The sequence below is a fragment of the Lampetra planeri genome, chromosome 36, assembly GCF_965212315.1.
Source record: "Lampetra planeri chromosome 36, kcLamPlan1.2.h2, whole genome shotgun sequence".
NCBI lineage: Eukaryota > Metazoa > Chordata > Hyperoartia > Petromyzontiformes > Petromyzontidae > Lampetra > Lampetra planeri.
In genome coordinates, this window is record NC_136142.1 from 5,627,038 (window position 1) to 5,646,832 (window position 19,795).

Consider the following 19,795-nt stretch of genomic DNA (forward strand, 5'->3'; position numbering starts at 1 on the left):
CACCAGGACTGGCACTCGCACAAACCCACGCAGTAATCAAATCAGCGTACGCGAGGGACGTTAACCATGCTGCAAGGACAGACTTGCCCCCGTCTTGGGAAAGCTGCAACGCCCGTGAGAACAGCAGAGTGCTGCTGAGTGTGTGGTGCTGGGACACACTGGATCGCGGCCCATCGCCGCTGCAGGACGTGCCCACACCCCCATCGGGAGATGGGGATTCTGTGCGAACATGCCCCTCCACGATTGTCATCTCTCCTACCCCTCTTATTCGTGATTAGGGTAATTTTACACGTTACTAAGGGTTTTTTGGCGTAGGTGCAGCCCTGTCATTGTTTTCTCACGCCATCGCTGGGGTTTAGACCTCCGCTCGAGGGAGATTAAGAGAGCCCCTTCAAGATGGTATCTTGCCTGCGTTTCTCCGCTGGCCAGACATCGTTGAAGAGGTGGTGGGGCGGGTGGTACTCTCATTTCACCACACCACACTCACACAGCTGCCCATCGGCTGACTGTGGTGAACCCATTTACACTGCCAAGTGGACAGAGGCCATGGGATTGATGTAGTTAACTTGCCCCATTGTTTCAACCGCTGGCGCAACGGCAGATCGAACCGACGACCTCTGAATTGCAAGTCCACTGTGGCAACCACGACAGCACGGCAGCTGCATTCAGATATTACAAAGCTTTGCCCCTAGAGCGGTGTTTCTCAAACTTTTTTGGCCTGCCAACCACTCTACCGATGTAAACATTTACGCAGACCACCCAAGCCCCCCCCCCATCCCTGGTGACAAAACGCAATCACTTATCTCTCTTTAACACGTAGGCTTTCGCGACCAATATCATCCATAATAGAGGTGCACTTCTCCACAAAAATCTGGCTGTCGCCTGATGAAGCTGGTTGTAATTACTGGCGAAACGTCGTACTCAGATTGTAAATGTTGTGGCTTGGCTCTCCGACACACCGGTGTGCTGTACTAGTACACTACACTACACACTACTATACACTACACACTATACACTACACTATACACTACTATACACTACACTGTACACTACACTATACACTACACTACAAACTACACTACACTATACACTACACTATACACTACACTACTATACACTGCACTGTACACTACACTATACACTACACTACTATACACTACACTATACACTACACTATACACTAATATACACTACACTATACACTACACTACTATACACTACACTATACACTACACTACACACTACACTACACTATACACTACACTATACACTAATGCTGTACTAGTGACGAATTGGCCACGTTCTGTTTACGTGACAACCCTTACTAGTTGGCCGTGTCGGGTGGTGGCGGGTTTTAACGACACATTTATATATTTACGCGATCTAACCCAAAAAAACCCTCTATTATGGACTTCTCCCTCTGAATACCACTAATACCAAAATTAGTTTTTTTTTAGTTGGGGGGGTCGGGGGGTGGTCATTTAGATCTCATGGTTTGGATAGTTTACTCAGGGGTAGTTTACCTAACTTTATATTGAAATTAAATATCACGAGTAAAATATTAATTCGTGTCCGAAACATTGTCATTATGTCGGGATCAACCTGTAATTGCATCACAGCCTCGCGGGCCACGTGGAGGGCAGTCGCGGACCACTGACTGGTGGTCACGGGGACCACACTGTGAGAACCACTGCTCTAAAGCAACATTGACTCACCCACTTAGAACCTTTAGCAGAATCTACTCCCACACGTTCCGGCCAAACTACTTAGCGTACATTACACACGCACAGAGAGATGTGGCAGGACAGGGCTCGGCAAGGTTTGGCTGCCAGTACTCGGAGACGTGTTTGTGTGTGTACATCACACAGTATGCCTGACAAATACGTCATTACGTAAGCGCGCCCTTGTTCGCCATGTGAGACGTCTGCGATCCATCAGTTTGGAGGAGAGGGTTGGTGATCACGTCGAGATTTGTGAAAGTTCCACACCCGCTCGCAGGGCTGCGAGATGGTCAGGACATGGCGGTGCAAGAAAGCGGGTTCACTTACATCGTCCGCACAAATGGGTAAACCTGCTGAACAACTCAAAAGCGCAGGACAGTCTCATTTGAAATAACTTATTGTGAGCATACGGACCTGTGGGTGAGAGAGGGTGCAGGGTGTGCATGTCTTCGTTACGAAACATTTATGACAAAAAAAATCACGATCACAACCCCTATCACTACCCCAACCCCTATCACTACCCAACCCCTATCACTACCCCAAACCCTATTACTACCCCAAACCCTATTACTACCCCAACCCCTATCACTACTCCAACCCCTATCACTACCCCAACCCCTATCACTACTCCAACCCATATCACTACCTCTACCCCAACCCCTATCACTACCCCAACCCCTATCACTATCCTAACCCCTATCACTACCCCAACCCCTATCACTACCCCTACCCCTATTTAATCACTCCTGCCTGTTCTCCTATCACTATAACGAAACTACCACTTTTAATGAGAACCCCACTCTTTATCTCAACCACTATCATCTTATGGTACAATTGTATAATTACTGAAAAGCGCCTAAATGTTAGGAGCTTTATAAATATATAAATCATCTAAGAATGTCGTTTGGTTGTTACTCCTTCCCCCGCACCTCCGATTAGGACGATTGGCTACGTACGGTGCGAAAGAAGTTCAAAACACGCACACACACACACACGGGCTTTGTGTTGATGTGCTGAGCGAGGTGTCACGATCACCACTCAGGAATGCATGAGCTCACTCGCGACGAGAGGCTCCGTAGGAGCTCGCAAAGCTTCCTACACTTTTGTGCACGTGCGAAATTTTTGTTCTGGCCATGCAAGATTACAATCGGGCGTTCTCACATTGAATTAGCTTAAGACTGTTTCGTGGAAACATTACTACACACGCAGAGTGCTCGGACAGCTACGTTAACAAGGCAGCCAAGGCAGTCACCGCGGATCGGGACAGTTCTCCCAATTTATTCTTCTCTGCATTCGTTGACAGAGTTGCTCACATTCTAGATTTGAAGCTTTCGTGACTGCAACGATTGCTATTCTTAGGTTTTTTTCGGTAAAGTCACGTAAGTAAAAAATTAAAATAAATAAAAATAAAATAAAAATAAAATAAAAATCACGACGTTTCGGAGGCAACACAAGCTTCCGTCTTCAGGTGGAACCGTCACAGCACGATAGCTCTCACTTGATACAGCTATCGTGCTGTGACGGTTCCACCTGAAGACGGAAGCTTGTGTTGCCTCCGAAACGTCGTGATTTTTATTTTATTTTTATTTTACTTTTATTAATTTTAATGTTTTAACTACGTGACTTTACCGAAAAAACCTGAGAATAAGAGTTGCTCTCAGTTTGTGGCTGTCGGAGCTATTGTGACTTTGCCGCTATAAATGTCCAAATGATGGGGCCACCCTTTGTTGAGCTTTCACTGGCGGCCAGGTCGCTTCTGAAAAATAAGTGAAAACCTCAGTGGGCTTTGCCTGGTAGGATGGGGATGGTTTAGTTGTATTTGTTGGTGTTTCGGTGATTTGTTTACCTTTCTTGTACTTTGCACTTGTTTGTACAGTTTGTTGTTATAACATTCTTGTCCGCCCTGACTGGACATGTGAAAAAGAGCTTCGTAGCTCATCGGATTCCTTCAGTATAAATACAGATTATGATTTTGAACTTGTACAGTGAATGGGAAAGTTTCCCTAAACACGGTCCAGTGTGTGATTTTGGCAACTTGCTACAATCCCATCGATTCGCACATGCACATGCACTGCTTATGGATATATTTAAATTACTTTGTTTTCTCGACTAATTAAAAGCAGTAGCCGTATTTGATCTGCTTGTATAGATACGGTTTAGGGTTTGCCCATAAGCTTTGCGGGAAAAATAAGCCAAGAAGATCGCTGCCTTCAATTCTCATTCGAAGCTCATGGGCCACAAGAGCCCTCAACTGAATCCGGACAAACAATGGCAAGCAGATGTTGGTTACGATGCACATATTGGAAGATTAAAAACTCTCCCAAGGTGTGTGCAATTGTGGCTGATTCACAAATAAGGAGGAGGCATCATCACAGCGATTTACTCCGCTAATCCTGATACTATTATCCGGCTCAAGCGCCCCAATGTAAACTTAAAGCTGTTGCTTTACATCGACGTCAGCCACAGGAATAATAAGAATAAGAAAATTCGCCTGCAGCGTGATATGTGTTGGCACGCACCAGCATTATGTAACTTGGTTTATTATCGTATTCTTGCTCTTGCATAAAATGGTAATTCATATTGTTTGTAATTTTGAGAAAAAACAAACCCCACTAAACGTGCTTGTAATTTCAATTCCCATATCACGACTAAAGGTCAGCTCACATTTGATACGGGCCTTATATTTGGAGAAAATGTGTGGGCAAAGAAAAACAGGGATACAAGTTTGATGTGTGTGTATAACTTTCATCCCATGGAATATGCGAGTGTTTAGCTGCTGCAGGAGAAACTGAAAACGATTGTGAATTGACGGCTGTGAGAATAGCAAACCCGTGGCAGATGTTAAATACCTCGTCTGATTTGGAGGAGGTCGTGGGTTCCATCCCCGTGGTCGCGTGGAATTTTCTCTCGGTCCTCCGGTTTTTCCCTCCACATTAAGAATCAACAACACGCGTTTAGAGTATTTGTCTGCAAAACATTTCAACGTGATAAGCCACTTTGTTGAGCTTATCATTTATGGCCAAGTCGCTTATGAAAAAATAGCCATTTAGCTCATTGGGCCTTGCCTGGGAAAATAATAAAAAAAAAATGTTTAGTTTAGTTCATTGGACCTCCTTTGCCAGTACCAAAATATAATAGGGGTTTTCCCCTTTTTTCTGGCAACAAAACTGAAACCTTTTTACAAGGATTCACGTCTGCATTAACCACATCTTGACTGCAAGTATTGTGGTTAATGCAGACATGAATCCTTGTAAAAAAGTTTCAGTTTCGATGCCAGAAAAAAATGGGAAAAACCCTATTATTATAGTTTAGTTCAGTTAACTAGAATAACAAAATAGATAAGCAGACGACATGTCTCCTCCGTATATCCATCCATGAACGATATGAGACAACCCACCAGCCTGCACGGCATTCTGAGTGCATACCTGCGTCCACCCGAGCCCCGTACTCTACCCTTTACAGTATCGTAAGTATAGCGACAAGCATCACAGCAACCGAGCATGGGAAATCCCCCTTGATGAAGTTTGCGAGTGAAAAAATGTCACCTTGGAAATGGTCAAACTTGAGGTCTGGGTTATTTTTCGCCACGTGTTCTCCGGATAGTGAGACGCACCTCTTTCCCCTGAATTGTAAATCAAACTTGGGGGCGCGTCTTATCATCCGCTCGGTGTGTAACTTGATTGACACCGGACGTACATTTGGAGTGCGTCTTACTTTCTGGTGCGTCTTATAATCGTGGAAAATGTGGTCATGCTTTGTAATCAACTTGAACGTTGGCACAGTGAATAGCAAGCCGCGGTAGGCAGCCGCGGCAACATACGTTCGTTTCCCGGCCACGGTTCACATCAGTGGCGAGTAATACTGGTAGGGACCTCCTGGTTACACCAGCCCACAGGGGATTATTGTGTCCGTCCGTCCGTCGTGCATCAAAAAATGGGAGGGGTGGGCCTCGGTGGAGAGGGGAGGGTGGGGAGGGGCTGGGTGGGGAGGGTGGGGCTGGGTGGGGGGTGGGAGGGGTGGGGCTGGGTGAGGAGGGGCTGGTCACCCCGTGGTGCCCTTATAAAACTCAACGTTTAACCTACTCACGCCGGCTTGTGCCCGCCCTCACAGTCGGCCATATTTGCGGAATACACCACGCCGCCGTTGACCCTGGCCATTGACCGAGCAACCCAACGTTCCTACCAGCTCCCTCCGCAGGAATGTGTTATTTGAACCAGTCCTGGTCCACTTTCTTCACCAACCTCGCACTGACTAAGCGTGAAGTGATAACAAACAACCCAAAAGCCCAACAAGGCGTGGGGCAAAAAGTGGATTCACAAAGATCGAGGCTGTAAATGATTTGAATATTATTTATATTAATCAATTAGACTATGTTAAGATGCTTGACCATTGATCAACTCGGGTTTCTTCGTCAGTCGATGGGAGACATCATACATTATTTTAGGAACATAACGTGTATATCTAACGTGGACTAGAGGTAGCCACTGCTGTTACTGTAAATACTCGAAGATTGAGATAAGGCGCTTGTGACAATTGTGTGGGCTCGCGTTCCACAGTGGCGTTTCATGGCTGCGAAACGGTGAAGCGAGACACATTCTTCACCGGCCCCGTAACCACGCACATTTGCAAACGTGCACATTTTCCGTGTTGCACGCTTTCAAAAAGACTGGTTGCCCTGCACGTGATGGAGGAGGGTGTCACGTGGCTCTGTGGCTACGTGGGCTGACGTCCACTCACATATAACATCTACATACATTTGTGTTTAATTTTTTTTGTGTATCTGGTGCTGTGTGAAAGCATTCGCTAAATACAAACATAACGGCCTCCTATAATTACAGTACTTTATTTTTACAGACATTGTATCTGCCATCTTGATAGATCCATTGGCTCATGTAAGAACTCAGAATTGGTTGCGTGTATGTTTAATGTAATGGGTTGTATGACCCCTACTGTATGGAGGCTTCTAAATTGGTCTTCGGAAACGCGACACCTGACGATGCTCTTGGTGTACACAATGGCTGTTGCAACACTCGATAACGGCGGCGGAATTCACAACTAAAGATTTGTTTTATTTTTAAATATCTCAAACGACATGAACACGGACAAATGTTTCCATATATTACGGAAGATGTGAGGTCAGAGAAGACTTAAACACACCCCCCCCCCCTTTGCTATGGAAGAGGAAAGAGCTTCCGCAAGACGATGAAGGCCTTTGGCAAAACGAGCTCTCGCCAATTCCACCAATGTCAATCCCCGCTCAAGTTTCACACGTCTTTCAACTAAATGGGGACAACAACATCATGCTTAATAAAAACAAAATATCAACAAAAGCTGCAACTGAAAACACGGTGCAAAAATAACACTGCACAGGGCCAACTTTGGCCAGGTCCACGACGGAGAGATAGCTTGCTCAACCCAAGTCGCTCTCGAAATCACGCAACTTGATAATAATCATCCCTCTTCTTCGTTCTTTCGGTAAAGTCACGTAGAAGGGAAATAATAAAATAATAATAAAACATCATAAAATAACTCACGACGTTTCGGCCACAACGCAAGCAGCCGTCCTCAGGTGAAGAACAGGTCTGTCGGAAAGACAGCGTCTGAATGAACGTTCATTCAGACGCTGTCTTTCCAAATGAACATTCATTCAGACGCTGTCTTTCCGAATGAACGTTCATTCAGACGCTGTCTTTCCGAATGAACGTTCATTCAGACGCTGTCTTTCCGAATGAACGTTCATTCAGACGCTGTCTTTCCGAATGAACGTTCATTCAGACGCTGTCTTTCCGAATGAACGTTCATTCAGACGCTGTCTTTCCGACAGACCTGTTCTTCACCTGAGGATGGCTGCTTGCGTTGTGGCCGAAACGCCGTGAGAATTATTTTATTATGTTTTATTTTTATTATTTTATTATTTCCCTTCTACGTGACTTTACCGAAAGAACCAAGAAGATGAATCCCTGCAGTCACGAAAGCTTTAAATCGAAATAATAATCATCCCCTGCAACTGGCTTCATCCACATCCGAGCAAGCGGTTGCGCAACAATAAAATCAAGCGCCACGTTCAGGATTGTACGAACCAATCACGGTTCACAAATGCGCGCACGTGATGAAAGACATTGCTACAAATCGCCGAGAAGATCTGTTGAAAAGAGAGGCGAATCTTGACTGCAAGCAGTCGGTTGCACAACTGCTCGTGACTAGTTTGCAGGCACAATTCAGTCGCGTGCGACCAAGTTTCCCAACCGATAGCTCAGTTGCGGCCCTGGCTTTTAGGCTCACCGAGCAAGCCACCCCCTGTAAAAGATTGACGCGATAAATGTAACATTCACGAGGAAGAAAGACAAAAAACCAAGATCAACGACCCATACGCAGTCAACTCTCGATGAACCGTGTGTTCATTATCCGGATTGCGGGTCAACCGTGCTTGCAAAAAAATAAAGAAAATATAAAAGTCTCCGCCAATTCACGCCCTTTACGCATGCGCACTAACTCGACTACTTACTGCTCCCCCACTCGTGACTCAGCGACCAATAAAAACACGGCACATTCTACATTTTCACCCACATTCTACGTAAGTAAACAATAAATGTTTTTTTTTCATAGCCTATGTTGCATACCATTTGCATTGTCCCGTGTTTTTGTTTCTATCCGGGTAACCATCCCCCCCCACCTCCCATTACCCCAGAGGACCGAGAGTTAACTGGACATGAGTACCAGGGCTTAATTTCTGCCGGGTCTGTCCGGGTTGGCGACCTGCTCATTATTTCTGCACCCGGCACACCACATCCAACATTTCCTCGCAATATGGGCTGTGGATACTCGGCACGTTGTTACCTACTCCAGGTCTACTAGCGACCCAAAAAAAAAAACATTCAATGAGAAATTAAGCCCTGATTGGTACCAAACTCTTAAGTTTGAATACATTTTTTGGACTTTGCATTATGCACACAGGCATGCATCCATATTATGAATGGCACACTGGTATAGTGTGCCGGGCACGGGCGGACACACACACACGCACAAATGTACACCCGCTGTGTCTACTGCTGGGCTCCAGGCCGTAGGAAAATAGTGATCTCTTCTCTTCACAGTTTGTAAGACAAGATGAATAACGGGACGACCAGCCCCCGAGGTTCGCGATCATGAACGCAATTTAAACGTTTAACACTGTCACGGAAAAGCAAAATACAAACTCAAAACAGGTAAAGCACGGCTCCGCAAGAACACGCAAACGACTTTGTAAGTGATGGCGCACACGGAGTAAAAACACTTCACGGCATGGTAATGGAATGGTCATCAGATCAAAGCAAATGGAAATGGATGATTGCACTACACGTCTGACATGGAATTCTCCTCCGTCAATGCTTTCTGTGGCCCCAAGAAAAGTTGCACATGCACACCAGCTTGTGATCTCTAATCCAGTGCGGTTCTTTGCAGAACGATGCGGTCCAGTGCGATGTGGTGAAGTCTGTCGATGCTAATTGCACGGTGCATGTGCGTGTCACGCCCATTCCTTACTGCACATTCTATTTCACTGGGGATGCTGCTGAGGTGACATGGTCATCGCACTGGACTTGCAATGAGAGGTCACCAGTTCAATTCATCTCCCGGAGTGGCAGTTGAAACAAAGGGCGAGTTTTTAATCCCCCCCCCCCTCCCATCGCCTCTGTCCACCCAGCAGTATAGATGGCTACACCGCAGTCAAGTCGATCGGCAAGTCGCTTGTGGTGGGATAAAGTGTGGGTAATACCCACCTCTGGAAGAGCAGACCAAAATACCCTCTAATAGGGGCTCTCTAGAGCTCCCTCCAGTGGAAGCCCTTCTGCCAGCAGTGATGAGAGCAAGAAATTGCAGGGCTGCACCTTTCACCTTTGATTCTATTTCATCATTGTGTTAGGAAGCAGTTGCATCCAGACAGGTGCATTGCATTGCGAGGTGGCTCGCACCAAAAACAAATGTGGCACATCCACCACCACCACTACCACCACCTAACCGCTACCCCCACGTCAGTTATGGCGGTGTCTATGGAACGACGCAAATTAACCAGCGCGCGTCGCAGCGTTTACTCTCAATGGCGGAATGCATTCAGACGGTTGCATTGCATTGCGTTAAAAAGTGGCACACGCCACCAAAGGTGTCACAACGACACCACCACCGCCGCCACGACGGGTGTTTTACGCGACGACGTGATGATATTGGCGTGGCCATTGCTCCCCGCCCACGGCGTGGTGGTGTGCGCGACTCGCAGAACCTAGGCACAAGCGACCTCGTGGGTGAGGAACCTCTGCAGGCGCTCCATGTACTGCGCATGCAGCACCACGTCGTTGTGGCCGGCGCCCTCCACCCAGAGCGGTTCGGCGGGACGACGGCAGCGCGCGTGGATGGCCATGCCGTGCGACAGGTCCACCACCTCGTCCTCCGTGCCGTGAATCACCAGTACGGGGGAGGAAACCTTGGAGATCTTCTCTATGCTGCAAACGGGAAAAAAAACGAGGAGGGAGACAGAGAGAAACTCTTGCATTCAATAAAAACGAGGAAAAAGAAAAAAACGACATGGGGCAGCGATGCTTTCCGACGTGCGTTTGTCCCTGAACGTATTGCGCAATCCAAGGATTTATTCTTCGTTGTGTAGGTTTTATAAACGTTTCGTCTCCCCCGCACGTCACTCGCGCACCTTGGGAAAGGATCGAAGCAGTAGGTGCGAGCAATCCCTGGGAAGAGCACGCGCAGGCCGGACGCCAGCGGCGAGTGTAGCACTACGCCAGCGCACTCGTAGCGCGAGGCCAGGTCCACCGTGGGCACGGTGCCGATGCTCTGACCGTACAGCACCACCTTGTCCGGGGTTAGCCCGTACCTGCCCCAACACAGACACACATCACCACCTCCAGCATCTCAACAGGCCCTGGCTCCCCCCCCTCCCCCACCTCCCGAGGATGGCCTGGGGGACTCGTGAATGATTTCCCTGTTTGGGAAGCGCATTCGAAAAAATTAACCCGTAAAAACTAAGTTTTTCACTATAAATCCTTTATATGCGTGGCGGCTAGAGTCCTCTCGTCCTCTGGCTTGAGATGGCTGCCACCTATGGGTCAGATGATTGCCTGCCACTATTAAGCAATTGGTAATTAAATATAATTTATTTTTTCCTAAAAAGTGTAAAGTTATGGAAAAAGTTTTTCACGAAAATAAATTGTCACGCACAACGAGTCTGTGTGCAAAATGTCAGCTCGATTGGATCACGGGAAGTGGGTTAAAAAACGACCGAAAGATTTGCACGGTCGTAAGCGCGCAAGCAAGCAAGCAAGTGAACTTAATATAAAGGATTTAAAAATGTTTCTTATTATTTTTAGTTACACTATTCCATGCTTTGTATCAAGTGTCTTTGCTCAGCAGCCAGTGATATTTCATTGCAGCACACACCCTCCTCCCAAGTGCCACGTACGACATGTTTTTATACAGTTTTTTTTTATTTTAGCACACTCAAAGTCACTTCCGTTAAAGCAATGGACTCTTCATAGGCAGTCGACGCGTAGACTACATCCCACGTCACTGTCGCACAACGGTCTGGAGACGCTCTCTGAAGCTACCTCGAGTGGAGTCTCTTAATAATATTAATAATAGTTCAATTTGTAACGCGCACAAATTTGCAGACGTAGTGGCCGCAACTCAGAGGCGCGGAGCCAAGCTCAGAGTCGCTCGAAAGCACGTGATTGTAGAGGTGAGTTTTTAATTCTCTCTTGAAGGAGGCGATTGAGGTGATGCTGCGAATGTGCAGAGGGATATCGTTCCAGACTGTTGGGGCTGCCAACAGTCTGGAACGATATCCCTCTGCCAGCAGCAGAGTGAGCAAGCAGTTGCAGGGCTGCACCTCTACCTTTAAACCTTATTGTTGGATAACAGCAAGATGTGTATCAATGTGTGGCTAGCTGAAGGTATTTACAAGTTTGTCCTTCAGTAAGGAAAAGTTTTTGTTTTCTTTTTCCCGCGGTATGAATGACCGTGGCCTGTGTTGGCTCGTTACCGCGTGCGAAGCGCCTGAAACGCGGCGTCGATGTCGGCGTAGAGGTTCCTTTCGGACGGCTTGCCCGAGCTGGCGCCATAGCCAGAGTAGTCGTAGGAGAAGACGTTACAGTTGAGTTTGGCTGCAAGATCGGCATAGAAGCCGCACATCTGGCCGAGGTCCACGGCATTCCCATGTGAGAAGAGCAGAGTGCAGCGGGCCTGTGGCGTGGGTTGGAGGGGGGAGCCGGTGCAGGATGATCGATGTGTAAACATGCTCTGCGACATGAAGAGTAATGTAGCATGATAGTTCATTTTAACACGCAGGAGGCTTTCGCGACCAATATCATCCATAAGAGGTTTTTGGGCTAGATCGCGTAAATATATAAATGTGTCGTTAAAACACGACTAACGTTGAATTATTCAGCGATATGGTTTCAGTCCTGTCTAAAGGTCTTAACTTGCTGTTGCCCCACGTACAATCCCTGTCGATGAGATCATTGCTGAAGTGGAATCAGCAGTTAGACATCTCCCCCACAATCAAGCTGAGATGACTAGGCACGAGGTTGCCAAAATAATTGAAAACAGCAAATTGCCAAAACAAAAATTAACTTCAGTGAAGCAAAAGCCTTAAGATAATTGAAAGCAAATAAAAAATATCCAAATTATTGCTGCTGATGAGGACCGATCGACTGTTGTGATGCTCCTTGAGGACTATGATAATAAAATCAAAGATTTACTCGATGAAGGTACCTACCTTAAAATTAAACGAGACCCAACCAGCACCTTGGAACGTAAAACAACGGCAATCATTGCCAGGTCATCAATTCACAAGGAAGAGCAATACCTGATCAAACCAAGGGCATCAAAACCACCAAGACTTTATGGGCTACCAAAAATTCCCAAACCTGATGTCCCATTAAGACCCATAGTTAGTACAATAGGCTCTGCCACGTACAAATTAGCACAATACGTAATGAAACAAATACAGCCCTCTAAATGAGAAACCAGTTTAATCACGGGTGGCTCAAACAGATGACCCCCTGATATCAGCGGTGCCAACTCAGTGCTCTCACCTCTGAGGCACCTGGCCACCTCAATTGTCTAGGATCTTAGCGGTCAGCACTCCTCATTCCAGAGCCAAATAACAAAGGGTCCACGATTAATTTTCTAGGGCTGTCCTGCCAATCTCTACAGCAGAGACCTTTCCAATTTCCTAAAGGTCCCTTTAATGTGGCTATTCAACCTCCCGTATAATTATTTGCAAGAGCCGACCCCTGTGAAATTGTAGGGGTATAATAACACGTCGGTTTAATGATTAATTTCAATGCTTAAGCTCACGATACATGCATCGGACGTCGCATAAAACAATAACTGTCTTTAAAATGCTTGTTGTAATGGGTTCACTCAATTATTGAATCGAATCGCAACACTGAATTGTGTTGCAATGGAGCAAAGAAATCAGAACAAACACAAATACCAAAAACAACTGTATCACACGAGGAATAAAAAATACCACAAACTTGATTCAACGTTAAATAAAAGCTAAATATAAAATTCCCTGCATAACAAATCGGTTCAGCTAGATTACCTCCAGAATGATCACAGCACAAATTAGCTGCAAAAAGTGAAGCATTGAACAGATATAGGGTGACAATTGTACTAATATGTAAACAAGCAATATTGCTCCTGAATTATTATGAATCTACTAGCCGAGTTGCCCTTGAAAAAAGTTATATCGCTCAATGGGCTTTACTCGGGAAGGAAACCGGAGATTGTGAATGCGATTATTATTATTTTTCCGAGTGGGCGACGAGCGCGCACCTGTGGGGAGGCGCGCACGTGCATGCAGGCGATGCGGTTGCCGCGCCGCGTGTGCGTCAGGAAGACGTCGATGGCGTCGAGGCGCGAGGACGTGTGCGGCCAGTCGGCGCGCTCCGTAAGCACGAGGCCGCAGCGCCCGCCCGCTCCATCTCCCTGCAGGCGGTACGACGGCGGCGACGGCGAGAACGCCAGCTTGGACACGATGCGGCTGGGCAGTGGCGGCCAGCACACGAGCCAGCAGAGCTCGCGGAACGAGGGACCCTCGCGCTCTCCCTCCGCCTCCATCTCTCTCACCGCCCTGCTATCGCACGGACGGACACGTTGCCGAAATGCAGTTGCCGCAGACCGAAACAGGAGGATTTCTCGCACAATTATGGCTGTCGCCTGATGAAGCTGGTTATATAATTACCGGCGAAACATGAAATGTTGTGGGTTTACTCTCCAACACACTGGTGTGTGCTGAACTAGTACTAATTGGCATGTTTTGTTTGCATCATAAATTGCTCCGTGGTCGGACCACATTGCTAGCACCTGCTGAGATCCTGGGTTTGAATCGAGTGTAGCGATTTGATGCGCTCACTCTGGTCAACAATGATTGCACATCTTCTTGGTTCTTTCGGTAAAGTCACGTAGAAGGGAAGTAATAAAATAATAAAAACAAAACAAAACATAACAAAATAATATAATTCTGTGAGAATTATATTCTGTGAGAATTATATTATTTTGTTATGTTTTGTTTTGTTTTTATTATTTTATTACTTCCCTTCTACGTGACTTTACCGAAAGAACCAAGAAGATGAATCCCTGCAGTCACGAAAGCTTTACATCGAAATGATTGCACAGCAAAAACTCTGTACGTAAAATTCGGTTTGGAACATAATTTGCCGAAATACCAGCTGAGAAATAAAATGTATCAGTTTGACTGTCAGGCGACGAACATATTTCTACAGCAGGGCATGTGAGGGGATGTTACCGAGCCGCCCCCTTGCGGGCTCTGAGGATCATGTGACCAATCATTCACCAAACATGCATCGGTTTCTGTCATGCAAACACTGAAGCTCATTCAGACATATTGTAATGCGTTAAAGTGCAGCCCTGCAATTATATTGTCTACGCCACTGCTGGTGGAAGTGGCTCCGCTAGTTCTAGAGAGAGCATCTCTAGAGGGAATTTTATATAAGCCATCTCGAGGGAACATTGAGGCCAGATGTCTTCAAAGAGGTGGGAGCACCCACACTTTACCCTACCACATTCAACCTACCGATCGACTAACTGCTGGGTGGACAGAGGCAGTGGGGGGGGGGAGTTAAAAAACTCGCCCACTGGTTGAATTGCCGCGCTATTACACATTAAATGTAAACGTTTCAGACAATTCCTATATATCGATTTAAAGCTTTCGTGACTGCAGGGATTCGTCTTCTTGGTTCTTTCGGTAAAGTCACGTAGAAGGGAAGTAATAAAATAATAAAAATAAAACATAAAATAATTCTCACGACGTTTCGGCCACAACTCAAGCGGCCGTCCTCAGGTGAAGACCATTATTATGTTTTATTTTTATTATTTTATTACTTCCCTTCTACGTGACTTTACCGAAAGAACCAAGAAGATGAATTCCTATATTCTTTGCTAATTCAGTTCTCAGTATGCAGCATATGTGGAGCACTGCTCATTGGCTATGGAGGGCGTATAGTTAACATTTCTCACCCTGCTCGCTTTGCTCTGCTGCTGCTGCTGTTCAACTCACTCTTCGACCTTGAGCTCATTCAAATCCGAGCGTTCCTCATGCTCCACTTATTCGGTCCAGCGGAGGGCACACATCACCATCATCTACGGTTACAAAAGAGGGAATGTTTAATACACCGCTTGTCTTTCAGAGACATCATGCAGTTCTACAGAATTAAATTGTCAGTAATTGACAGCCCTTTGTCAATCCACTTTAACATGAAGCCCTCGTCAAGTCGTGTAGGTTGTGGCAGCGGTTGTTTGACCATACTTCACCAAGCTTGTCAGTAAATGGGGTGCTCGGAGCCAGTTCATACACTGCGTCTGGAATTAAATTCCGAACACTCAGTTTGTAGGGCAGGGTGCGAATCAGTGTGCTACGGCTCTACCCCATATCTCATCAACGTCAAGTCAAAAGATCAAATTTAAATGATAACTGTGATTTAGGCGTCCGCACAACACTGCAGGGGCTACACAGAGGACAGTGCATCGAAATCCATTGTTATTATTTTATTATTACACTTGTTTCTTAGGAAAGCCTAATTGAAGCTCAATTTTTAAAAGAGGGGGTGATGCTGTTATGTGCAATCCCATTCGATTAGCACGTTTGCTTGTGTAAGGTGGAATGTTTGACAAATAACAATTACATTGGAAGTTTTTTTTTTGCTATGGAAGTAAACTGTAGAAGCTGGAAGAAACCCACGCAGAACAGAGGGAGGACATTTAAACCCAGGCACTTCTTGCTGTGGGACACAAGTGTCACGACCAAATCACCTGGAATGCACCCAATCCAATCAGATCTTTAACAAGTAAACCCATAAAAACAAAGTTTTTCACTATAAATCATTTATATACGTGGCATCGGGGCGGCTAGAGTCCTCTCGTCCTCTGGCTTGAGATGGCTGCCACCTATGGGTCAGATGATTGTCTGGCAGCATTAAACAATTGGTAATTAAATATTAAATATTTTTTCCCTAAACAGTGTAAAATTTTGTAAAACATTTTTTCACGAAAATGCATTGTCACGCACAACGAGTCTGTGTGCAAAATGTCAGCTCGATTGGATCACGGGAAGTGGGTTAAAAACGACCGAAAGATTTGCACGGTCCTAAGCAAGCAAGCGAACTTAATATAAAGGATTTAAAAAAAAAACAGCATCAGTGAGCCTGTATCTCACCTTGATGGGTGAACAAAACACAAAGCAATCGGTTATTGTAGGCTGCTACAGGGCGACATTGAGGACAGCAGAGGGCAGTGTAAGAAAATCTATTGTTGTTCTGTATTGCTGTTGATGTATGTATGTTGAACTTGATAATTGTTTTTTTACCCTTCTACCTGGTAACAAAACTGACACCTTTTTTACAAGGAGTCATGTTTGCATAGACCACAATACCTGCAGTCATAATGCAAACAAAAAACATAACTCTGATAATGTGTGCACTGTCCTTGAAGTTGATTGGTCCACACCCGAGACAGCTTTCCTTAGAGCCTAGTCTCACATGGGTTGGACCAGATGACGCCAAAAGGCGCACAACTCAAAGACAATGCACCATCAGAGTATGAGAGCTCGGGGTAAGCATGTTGAACTTCTTTCGCACCGCACGTAGCCAACCGTGCTAATCGGAGGCGCGGGTAAAGACACTGAACTAAACATAAAAAAAGCAGTTCATACATCTGCACCACAACTTCACTCGCCCACGCCAAGCAGCGTAGTGAAGCATGTCAAAATAACCCCCACGACCCTCACGGTGTGCGGAGGAGGCCCTCGTCCATCGGCGGGTTGACAAAAGGGCTGTACATGCGCAACAGTAATTTCCAAATTTAAAAACAAGATTTAAATAAAATGGTCACGTCATCTGCCATCATGTCAATTATTGCACGGTACGGGTCAGGCTTGTGTCTCCTGCGAAAGACGAGGTGTTGCAATCATTGCAAAGCAATGCAATTCGCCTTAAGTGTTGCAATTACCACCCTACTTGTGTTCAATAAACAGCAATGAATAAATACTGAGGAGACTCAGTATTTGGCATCCGATCATTGTAAGCCCCCCCCCCAGCACAAAAGAGACATGCTGGGAAGAAAACGAGACAATTACAATATCCCGTGTTATTTTGTGATATTGTCGTTTGTTTATTTTTACAGCAATAACCAATTTGACTGCGATTTGCATGTGCTTCATCCTCATGTGACGAGGTCACATCATCATCACGAGAAGGCAAAGACCAGAGGTCGCAATCGGGTACCCGATACCCGTACCCTACCCGATAGCCGGCTACCCGTACCCGGCCGGGTACGGGTACGGGTAGCCGTTTGCGACCCTGGTGCGGCCGGGAACGGGTACGGGTAGGCCATGAGTCACTGGTGAGTAACCGGGTACCCATTTGCGACCCTGGTGCGGCCGGGTACGGGTAAGGAATCAAAACTCGTTTGCAACCTCTGACAAAGACCCATAAAGGATCTCTATTTGTGAGGCCAGACCGTGGGGGTGCTCTACCTCCTTGCCAGAAATTGTGAAGAGGTGCATTTGTGTTTCTTTATTAACTTTAAAAAAATGTGAACACAATTATTATTGAAGTGGAAGGTGTTGCTAAGATTTAAAAGCATGTTGTGAGTCACACCATGACACAGATGAATGCAGATGCTTGTGAGATGATCTACGGTTAAGTAGGGATTAATGGCGTAATGCACTACCCCTAAAGTTCTGTACAAGGTATGCCTATCCCATATTATTGTTCCCGAAATCGCTATAATACTTTGTGAATGTTTATTCATTAATTTCGTGTCAATCATTACAACGTTGTGCCCATCACACCAATTTGTACATACATTATTGTACACAATGTTAATGTAATCCCAAAATGGATGTGGCACACCAATATTATTTCCAGAAAAGTATTCCGGCTGAAATCAAGCCCTGCTTTTAAGGTGATCCACAGGCAGTTAACACGATTTGAATTGTTCTGTAGATAATAGATCAAATCCTCCGACTTGCAAACGATCTTATTATCGCGATAAAGTAATATCACAGTTACTCAAGTAAATAACACAATCGCAGTGTATTTACTCTCAACGAGCATATGGAGTGGTGCTCTCGTGTGCCGATGACACTAATCCCACGGTGTGTATTCCACATTGCTATTGCTGGAGCCAGTCGACAACCAGAAAAAACTAGTCTCCTCCCCAAGAAAACTACATCATCAGCAAATTTGCAGTGCTGTTGATTCCGGTATAGAGCCGCGACAGCGCATACAGCAATGTGGTGACTGTGTCACTCCCAAAGTGCTAGTGTCACAGCGTCAGTGTCAAAGTGAGTGCCACTCAAAATGTGGTGTTGATGTCACCACAAATATGGTCGTGGTGTCACAACGTGGTCACTGTGTCGCTCAGAATGTGGTGGTGGTCGTGTCACCCACAATTCGCTTGTGGTGTCACTCACAATGTGGTGGTGGTGGTGTCACTCACAATGTGGTGGTCGTGTCACAACGTGGTGGTCGTGTCACAACGTGGTGGCGGTGTAACTCACAATGTGGTGGTGGTGTCACTCACAATCTGGTTATATATCTCGCAATGTGGTGGTGGTGGTGTCACACTGTAAGGGTCACTCAATGCTGGTGATTTTCTCGCTAACATTGTGGTGATGTCCCAGTGCCCCTTGGCGCCCGTTACCCTCACCCCAACCCTCTTTATCCCTGTGGTTACGTTTATCATTATCAGCGTATCACCGATGCTATCACTGAAATACTAAGAATACTGCTATAATTACTGTTATTATTCAAATCTCCGTCAACCCAACTGCTAGATGGAAGGCGTCTTCCAAACCGTTTCGATTGTGGCGACTGCCCCATTGACCATACTTCACCACGCCGGTCAGTGCGGCGTTGGTGGCTGATTATTTAAACTATAGTACTGCGATTACTACAAATAACGTTGTAACAGTTTTCATTTTAACATTGCATATTACCATGTCCGGATAATGCTCGCTGTAATTAAAACACTAGGGATTGCAATTACACCAATGCGCGTATTATAACAGCGCAATACCTATTGTCATTATTACAACACACATTATTATAGCACTGCGTTTTATTATTTAAGTAGAATTGTTATCGCTAACTGCGCTGCGTTTAGGCCCGGGTTGAAGGCCCGATAGCCGGGCCTGGCGATGAGCTCCGACTCACACGACTCAGGAGCCGCGTCCTTCCCTCGTTTCCCTCCCTCACCCTCCTCGCTTCACCCCACGTCATCTCTCCACTCTTCTCTTACCGTCTCCTCGTCCTCGTAGTCGTCCTCGTAGTCGTCCTCCCCTCGTCGTCCTCGTAGTCGTCCTCTCTCTCTCTCCTGAGCTCGCCCGAGTGCCCCGGCTCGAGCTTTTCAAAGGGACCGCGGCGATTTGTCGCTCTCGTCGGACCTCGCGAGTCACGTGGGCGCACGTGACGTAAACAACAGCGGTGCAGGGCGGCCACGTGTCAACTACCTCGCGTGGGCTACAGGAGGTCGTGGGTTCGATCTCAACACTGGCTCCTGCTGCT

The 19,795-nt window shown here is 46.2% G+C and overlaps 1 protein-coding gene across 3 annotated transcripts; it reads right to left on the reverse strand.

The window, feature by feature from the left end:
• Window positions 1-6,769: 6,769 nt before the first annotated feature.
• LOC144730724 (alpha/beta hydrolase domain-containing protein 17B-like) lies at window positions 6,770-19,708 on the reverse strand. Of its 3 annotated transcripts, none has more exons than XM_078611435.1 (6): window positions 19,530-19,699; window positions 15,249-15,371; window positions 13,545-13,842; window positions 11,743-11,942; window positions 10,399-10,578; window positions 6,770-10,195 (listed from the first exon to the last, which is right to left on the reverse strand). In XM_078611435.1, exons 2-6 carry the CDS (start codon window positions 15,305-15,307, stop codon window positions 9,976-9,978), a joined length of 957 nt encoding a protein of 318 aa, XP_078467561.1. In that variant the 5' UTR covers window positions 15,308-15,371; window positions 19,530-19,699; the 3' UTR covers window positions 6,770-9,975. The 3 variants fall into 3 exon arrangements, with proteins under 3 accessions (XP_078467561.1, XP_078467560.1, XP_078467562.1); XM_078611434.1 differs by having other exon boundaries at window positions 13,545-13,845; XM_078611436.1 differs by lacking the exon at window positions 15,249-15,371 and having other exon boundaries at window positions 13,545-13,845; window positions 19,530-19,708.
• Window positions 19,709-19,795: the final 87 nt, after the last annotated feature.

What these genes read in the sequence shown, in the direction of transcription:
- LOC144730724 (XM_078611434.1), bottom strand. Translation starts at nt 15,307, where the DNA reads ATGAGCTCAAGGTCGAAGAGTGAGTTGAACAGCAGCAGCAGCAGAGCA. An exon ending in AGCAGAGCAAAGCGAGCAGG is followed by an intron (nt 13,846 to 15,248) that starts GTGAGAAATGTT and finishes TCCGTGCGATAG; the next exon opens with CAGGGCGGTGAGAGAGATGG. An exon ending in TGCTTCGATCCTTTCCCAAG is followed by an intron (nt 10,196 to 10,398) that starts GTGCGCGAGTGA and finishes TCCCGTTTGCAG; the next exon opens with CATAGAGAAGATCTCCAAGG.